Below are 8,154 nucleotides of genomic sequence, written 5' to 3'. Positions count from 1 at the left end.
TCTACTCCTCCCTCTCCACCCTTTCCATCAGCCCCTATCCTTTCCCTCACCACCTTGCTGCCACTTCGAGCGAGGAGGGATGTGGTGAAAGTATTTGGAGAATTCCTGCTGACCAAAACCAACGCTGCCTGGCTGCTGGCTCTCCTCTACATGGAACGGCTCTACCCAAATAAGGCTGGGCTTTTTAACTAGACGTGAGGGGGAAGAGACGTGCAGACAGGGAGAGGGAGCTGCTGAAAGGCCATTGCCCTTTTAAGGATGAAGTTTCCTTTTTCCCTTCCCCTCTCTCCCCCCTATTTCTCTGTCATGCTCCCTCCTTCCTCCTCCCTCCCTCCCTCTCTTTCTTTCAGTAGGATAGTGAAGTCATCTTGCCTCGTCTGTTCCTTTTAAGCCGGCATTTTTGAGAGGGAGGTCCCTGTGGTGCATATACAAACACTCAGTCAAGCATCCACTCTCACCCCTCACACTGCACTAGTAGCCAGCAGAGATCTGACCTATTCCTTCACACAGTGAGTATACTTCTTTATTTCATTCCTCCATATAGGATAATGCTCAGGAGCTGGACTTGGCACAAGCCAAGCTGGCAGATTGGCTTGACAGAAGGCTTTTCACTTTAGTTTTCTTAACTTCTTATCCAAAAATATGCATACAAGTCGCTCATCTCCCATGTTTGAATATAAGGTGACCATAGCAGAAGTTGTAGCCATTTCAAAACAGGAGCAATGTAATCATTCAAAGGTCCAGTGAAAGATCTGTATGCAAATATATACACTTTGAGATGCATCTGCATTTGACCTATATATATCTATATATATATAGATGTATATATATATATATATATATATATATCAAGAGAATATTTAATGTTTCTGTTGTTTCTGTAGATTACATTAGTATCTTATATTTTGTATCTTATATACTATCTATAGTATATATTAGTATCTTATATTTTGTTTGATTTGCAGTTACATACGATCCTTAGTCGCTGTTTAAGAATACTGTTGGTCAGTTACATGTGATCCAGTGGTTATTATTCACTTGTTCAGTATAAGAATAATCATCTGCTAAAAGCTTCTTTTATTTGATATGGAGTCCGGTTGAACACAAATCGTCTCTGCTTTTTAGTGACATTTCCTCAATGACCTAGCTGTGACGCAGGATTATCTCATTGCAAATGGACTCAGTGTTTAGCCTCAATATGGCTCAGATGACGTTTGAGGGGTTAATATGCTTTTCCATGTCAGCCAGTAGAGGAGAATCAGGGAGGTGAGCCAGACGGTGTTTCCTATCTCTCTCAATATACATACTTTTATTTGCACAAGCAAATGATCCACTGCCATACATGGACTTTGGAAGCCTGTGAATTCGCAAGGTATGGAAGGTAGCCACACCTCTTAATGAGGAAACAGATGCAGAGCGACGGATGAAAAATGTTTCAGTGAGGCGGCTCTCCCTAACTTTCATTCTCCGTGTGTGATTAAGGTTGTGTTATGATGAGTAAAGCTCTGCCATATCTAACAGCTTGATGAGATGTAATCATTAAAGCAACATTAAGAAGAAATTGTAAAAAAAAAACTAAAAAAAACCTTGCATGTTGAAGTAAACATGTATGCAATGCTTTCATCCTCCCCTCTCACTACATAGTGCAGGAACATTACCAGACACTGGACAATCACAAGCTGTTATTTTAAGGTTTAAAAAGAGGTTACATAATGTTTCTTTAAAGATGGCAGCACACCCAGTGATTCCAGTAAAAACCGGGCCAGCAGTACCAGAAGGGAAGCACCAGTGGTAGCAGCAGGGGCAGATAACACAATCTCTACCGCCAATCCTGTGGCAGCACATAAACCAGGAGATAACCACATCCGTGCAAGCGAAGCAGGGGCTCCGGCGTTGAGTTGCACTGGACAGCACCGTGCGCACTTTCAGCTGAAATACATCAGCTCAGACACACAGCAGCTATAAAGTTTGTCAGAATAATCAGAGGCCTTGGCAGCAATTTCAGAAAAAAAACCTTTCATCGCCCATAAAAGTTGGACAACTCCAAACGGAGTTTCTGCATAGCCATGCAACAAAAGAGCTCCTACTGTAAGGATGTGGTTAAGGACGTAGAGCACCTTCAACCAGCCGACTCCGATGACATCAACTTAACTAACCTCGATCTCTAAAAAAAAAAAAAAAAACGTATTACAGTGATTGTAAAGTCCCCGGGAGTTTATTTAAACCAATTCATTATACGGCGGTTGGCTGGTTGGCTGTAGAGGAGACGAGGCCGCATGACAGCATATCCCCTCAGGCTGCCACAGCAGCCACAGCCCTCACACTGGTTTCCTGTTCTGGCATTAGGCAGATTTACCATGGTAATAGAGAAACAGAGCAGGAAAAATACAACTGGGAGAGACGGAGGTGATGAAGTCATGTTTGTGGGATACAGTACAGTAACAAAGTAGGCATTTTAGGCTTTCTTTTACTTAAAATCTTTTTTTTTTCTCCATATTTTCCCTTTTGTATCGTTATCTTTCTTTGACATTTTCATCTGCAAGAGGATTACTTTGTTTTTTTGCTCGCTCACTTTTTTTAAATTAAATCTCAGAAATATTTCTTAGAAATATTTGGTGCCTTAAATAGTAATAGTAGCATATTCTATATGATGTATTATATATGTTGCCAAAACAGTTTTTGTGAATTGTCGCAAAAGTTGTCATGTGAAGCAGGTGTACTTGTAGAAACAACTGTACTGGTATGTAAAGTTACAGAGATCAGTGTACAGTAGTCTCCCTTGTTTGACATCACAATAGTTGTCTCAAGCTGTATGTTGAAATGCAGTTTTCCAGAGTGTTTTTATATCATATGTCTCATGAACACTGAGTTAGATTTTTAAGGAGAGGCAGCCAGACAGCACAGAAGCTTGTTTAGCAGCAGATAGTCTTGAGTTATTGGACCTGGGCCGGGTCCCAAGGATAACAGGTCCCCAGATACACATAAATACCAGAAATAGAGATCGGGCCCTAACGGACTTATTTAACCTCCAAAAATAACATGTGATCTTTGTATGGTTGTCATGGAATACACACATGCCGACTGATACAAGGCAGAAGCTCATGCTTTTCTTCTCTTCTCTTCTCTTCTCTTCTCTTCTCTCTCACAAGACAGGAGAAGGCATTGAGTGCAAAATGTGGTGAACATAACTTCTATTTCTTTTGCCTACAAAGAGGCCTGTGAGTGTGATTTGCACTTGTGGTTCAGGGAGTAGTTTATAAGACTAAGAACTTGAGGCCAGTGGAAAAACGGACAAGTAAACGACATACCAGACAAACATTACGCTGCTATAAAGATTACATAATGAGATGCATATCTCAGTGAGAAAAACAAGGGCTATGCCCGTGTTTGTCTGTGCCAGAGGGAGAGAAAGGCAGACATACAAAGAGACAATAAAGTCTTCTTAAATCTTAACTTGCGGTTGTATGTAAGTGAGCGTATTGCCCAGCATGTGTGTTTGGTTTCTGGCGGTCTGGACAGGCCCCACATTCTGGGCAGGAATCCATTAATGCTGTTGGCACACAGACTCTAATATGCAGACGGGCAGTATATCTATTTGCAGTGGTGGAAAACACTGCTTTATCTGGCATTAAAACACTAGTATTAAAAGTGCAAAATTTAAGAACTGGCCACCTGTCACATTAATACCCAAAGCAAACAAAGGGCAGCGTATCACCAGAGTAACCACAAAACGCTGCTAACTGCAGCTGCCGTAAGCTGGTTAGCTCAGTTAGCCGCGCAGCTAGCTGTTCAGACTGAAGGCTTGGAGACGAGGAGAGTTTAAGTGTTTTTACAGCCAGCAAATTAACTTCGGGCCGAGGCGGTCCAGGGCTAGCTGGTTAGCATGCTAACTTCAGCAGATATCTCTGCAACACAACACACAGACATCGTACTGTCAAAACTGGTATTTATTCACATTGTGTTGATCATTTTTGGTCATTTTTGAACTTTTCCAGCTAGAGATCTTACATAGTGCACATTTAAGTCCTGCATTCAAAATGCAACTTATTATAATTCAAAGTAAAGAAGTAAAATAATTGTGTCAATGCATTACGGCCTGCAGCGTTACTGCTTTCATACCCTCATTCCCACCGCTCTTTTCAGATCATTTCCTAACTGTAGGAAACAGCTGTTCGTGGTGAAATCACTCTTATAAACCCACTTGTACATCACCTCCCCAACACCCAAACATTAAACAGACACAGTTGGCGAGAGAATGTGCCAGCACTGTGCTCGTGCAGGCTTAAGTTTTGTTTTCTGATGAAATCATTGTATATACAGTTTAGTCTGAAGATAATTTGAAAAAAGAAAAGCATGGAAATGATGCAATAAAGGGGAAAGAAAAGGAGGAATGAACAGAAAGACAGAGCAAAGTAACACGAGGTAAAAGGTGAAGGAAAGAATGAAAAAGGACAAAAAGTACTTTGAGTATTAGCTTGTGATAATGATGATGGATGGAAAACAACTCCATACACTCAACAATGCACAAAATCGTTGTGTATTGTTCCTGAACAGACGTTTATTGTTGCCGGTGGTAACAACATTCCCGGTCCTGTGCCAGAGAAGAGCCTCCTCTATTAAACTCCTGGGTCTGACCTTTAACACTTGAACTTTGAACCTCCCCAGGAACAGGAAGTTGAAGTGACCTGACATCAAGATGGCAACAAAGGTTGGATGGTGCAGACAGCACTTTGATATGAGGTTTTGCACTTGGCTGTTGGCCCAAAGGCAATACAGAGGCATAAGGCAAAAAAAAAAAAAAAAAAAGTGCTGGCAATGTGTTGACAGAGACCAGGGGAAAGAGAGCGAGCGAAAGAGAGAGAGAGAGAGTGAGAGAGTGTGTGTGTGTGTGTGTGTGTGCAAGAGGTGAAATTATGCAAAAAAAAAAAAAAAATCAACTGCCGCATAAAGAGCTCCCATTGTACACCACTTTGCCTGGGACACAGGTCCTGATCGGGCTAAATGGTCTGCAGGAGACACAAGGCTTGTTAACGCTGCTGTTCTGGAAAATATGTTTAAACGACATGCTGAGCATTTATGCTTATATATATACACGCTTTTGACCTGCATGTCCTCAGTGTTTGTATTGGCGATTATTATGTGCAGGACAGTATGGAAGAAGTGTCCGTATGTGTGTATATTAACCTCATGTGTCTTCCTCTGGATTATTCGCACACACATGCATGATTGTTTATAAAGGCTGTATCCACACACTACGCCACTATGAGCTAAATGTAATTGCTAACGTTAATGTTTACATTGACTAAAAAACAACCCTTTTGGGCCAAATGGTGGTGATGATGGGATTTGAACTCTGAAGAGATAAGTAAGTTCATAGACTCCATATGTTGTCATAAATATACACACTGCTGTAAAAATGCCAAGACGGAAGGAAGGATGATACCGGTGAAAATCCGACTACTACGGATCACATACTAAGATTTAAATCGTTCTCCGGAGATCATTTTTTGTATTTTTGGCCCGCTTTACTTCATTGCATCTCTGTTTGTCTCCCTCCCCACACTCTCCCATCTCTCTCTACGCTATATTGTCCACCGCTCCTCTCCGCCTCTCCTACTCTCAGGGAGTCGGCATGGCTAACAAAGGTCCATCCTTCGGCCTGAGCCGGCAGGTTCAGGATAAGATCGACAGCAAGTATGACCCTGACCTGGAGCAGATCCTGGTGGAGTGGATCTGCCGTCAGTGTGGCTCGGGCGTGGGAAGGCCGGAGGCGGGCAAAGTGGGATTCCAGGCCTGGCTGAAAGACGGATGTGTGAGTGCAACAGTTGGATCACTTGTTTTTCCAAGACATCATGACATGCTAAGGTTAATGATCCGTTAAATGCCTCTCCCTCTATGTCATCTCCTCTACCGTCTGTCTCTGGATCTCGTCTGCACAGGTTCTGAGCGAGCTAATAAACAGTCTGTCTGCCGGAAACAAACCTGTGAAGAAGATCGCAAGCTCATCCATGGCCTTCAAACAGATGGAGCAAATCTCCCAGTTCCTCACTGCTGCCGAGAACTATGGTGTCACCAAGACTGACATGTTCCAGACCGTGGACCTATGGGAAGGTCAGAAGGGTTTCATGGTCTTCATTCCTAAGTTATTGCAAATATTTAATGCTAGAAAAACGAGACTTGAGCTGCGTTTCCAATGCAGGAACTCAGTGTGTTCTCACAGGGACCTGAGTCTAAGTTGATTTAGGGGAGATTATTTCATCACCCAAAAAGTCCTCAGTTACTATTTGTTTCAGCGTAGTTAAGTGTTTCCCTTAAAAAGCAGGCAGCAGCCAATAGTGCGGAATTTACGTTATTCCCCACCACACCCCCTAACCTTGGAGTTGCAGTTGCTGACTTTCTGTATACCCGGAAAATTCAGATATCACCTCGGTCCTGTAAATGGCCTCCGTCGTCGTTGTCGGATGCTGCGCGTGTCTCCGGTCCAGAGGTGTTCATCGCAAAGCTGCTGGTTATCAGTTTGTTAGCAGATACTTTAGCAACAAGTAAAGCTATCTGTCCAGAGTGGCTCATGGCCCTCAGAACCCCGAGGGCAGCAGAGGAGAAACAAGAAAATATTTCTCCAAATCACTTAAAACTATTTTAAAATTGTATTCTTGCAGCGCATTCCGTAAGGTCCGGTCTCAAGCAACACAGTCCTCTGGCAACGTTTCTCTCAACTTTCTTCTTGTTTTTCATCCATGACAGCATTGTAAAATAAAGAAAGCATTTTTTAGACAAATATATCCCCGAGTGCAGGATGAGTCATCAACATTTTGAATTTGTTTCCAGGAAGTTACAAACTCTAAAATACCATTATAATACTCACAATAAGGCTTTTTTGCTGCTGTTGGGCCTGATACTGGTGTATAGATGAAACATATGTCATATGTTTGGTATTTTGACAGAGGAAGAAAATGCTTGGATAAGTTGTACACAATGTGAATGATGCCAAGGTTTACAATGCTATCTGTGTGTTTGTGGACAGCCAAGGATCTGGCGGCAGTGCAGAGGACCCTGTCAGCTCTGGGTAGCTTGGCCGTCACCAAGGATGAAGGCACATACAATGGAGACCCTAACTGGTTCTTCAAGTGAGTCCAGCGCAAAAGAAGCGGGGGTTTTTAATGGAACGCAACGGAGTTTTGCTGATTAATTAAGCGGCATTTCCAATGATGTTTTGCAGGAAAGCACAGGAGAACAAGCGAGACTTCAGCGATGACCAGCTGAAGGCGGGCAAGAACGTGATTGGCCTACAGATGGGGTCCAATAAGGGAGCCAGTCAGGAGGGCATGAGCTATGGAAGACCCCGACAGATCCTGTAAAATCACTGTGACACACATACTCAAAACCTCTTCATGCCCCTTGCACCTTCTTATCGCCTGTAAGCGTCCAACTGGTCCATTACAACTCCGCTTTAACATCCTTGTCTGCTTTAGAATTTAGTTACTTTCTAATAAGTGCCCCCCACTTCCTTGGTCCCTGGTGACTAGTGCAGAGCTCACTATGCTTAGTCCTCCGCACCACAGCTAGGACCAGTCCAACTGAATGTTTGTAGTCTTCAGTTGCAATTGTAATCATAAAATTGACAAATGCATTGGAGGTAAAAACACCAAAACACCATGTGCCAAAGTTGAGCTGTTCCTTCCTTTTACAAGGTTCAAGGAACGGCACTCGTACATCAAAAAAAACTGAGCAGTTCCATCCAGCCAGTTTTCATCCCAACGCTTCGCCTGCTGTATCAGCGCCAATATTTTTGTACATTGTCTTATTAAAAAATGACTTTAAAATATCTGTCTGAATTCATTTTGTTACTCTGGGTAATTTTTGGAATTGGGAAAAATATTACCATACACTGGATCGTTCTTTTACCACTTTTAAAAGAAAGCCATACGTGTGTCCCTTTACACAATACTCGAATGCCCATACTGGGCATTACCTGTAAATACTGTACTGCCAATAGTTTGGTTGGTGACCACATTTATGACATTCCCATCTACTTTAGGTGTGCTTTGGGATTACAGCTAATTAGTGAATGATAGCATGCTAACAGGCTAAAACAGAACAGTGACCATGGTAAACATGAACAGCTAAGCACTAACATGCAAAAATAAGCAGCTA

The 8,154-nt window shown here is 42.5% G+C and overlaps 1 protein-coding gene across 2 annotated transcripts; it reads left to right on the top strand.

Annotated features, from left to right (window-relative positions):
- The first annotated feature begins 333 nt into the window (after nucleotides 1-333).
- tagln (transgelin) lies at nucleotides 334-7,825 on the top strand. 2 transcript variants are annotated; one of them, XM_030405744.1, is made up of 6 exons: nucleotides 367-509; nucleotides 4,666-4,708; nucleotides 5,624-5,812; nucleotides 5,940-6,111; nucleotides 7,025-7,127; nucleotides 7,220-7,825. In XM_030405744.1, exons 2-6 carry the CDS (start codon nucleotides 4,697-4,699, stop codon nucleotides 7,356-7,358), a joined length of 615 nt encoding a protein of 204 aa, XP_030261604.1. In that variant the 5' UTR covers nucleotides 367-509; nucleotides 4,666-4,696; the 3' UTR covers nucleotides 7,359-7,825. The 2 variants fall into 2 exon arrangements, with proteins under 2 accessions (XP_030261613.1, XP_030261604.1); XM_030405753.1 differs by lacking the exon at nucleotides 4,666-4,708 and having other exon boundaries at nucleotides 334-509.
- Nucleotides 7,826-8,154: the final 329 nt, after the last annotated feature.

Source organism: Sparus aurata, chromosome 2 (genome assembly GCF_900880675.1).
Source record: "Sparus aurata chromosome 2, fSpaAur1.1, whole genome shotgun sequence".
In the NCBI taxonomy this organism is placed as follows: Eukaryota; Metazoa; Chordata; class Actinopteri; order Spariformes; family Sparidae; genus Sparus; species Sparus aurata.
The sequence above is the reverse complement of the archived record's forward strand: the minus strand, read 5'-3'. Positions and strand labels throughout refer to the sequence as shown.

What these genes read in the sequence shown, in the direction of transcription:
- tagln (XM_030405744.1), top strand. An exon ending in CCTGGCTGAAAGACGGATGT is followed by an intron (nt 5,813 to 5,939) that starts GTGAGTGCAACA and finishes TCGTCTGCACAG; the next exon opens with GTTCTGAGCGAGCTAATAAA. An exon ending in GACCCTAACTGGTTCTTCAA is followed by an intron (nt 7,128 to 7,219) that starts GTGAGTCCAGCG and finishes GATGTTTTGCAG; the next exon opens with GAAAGCACAGGAGAACAAGC.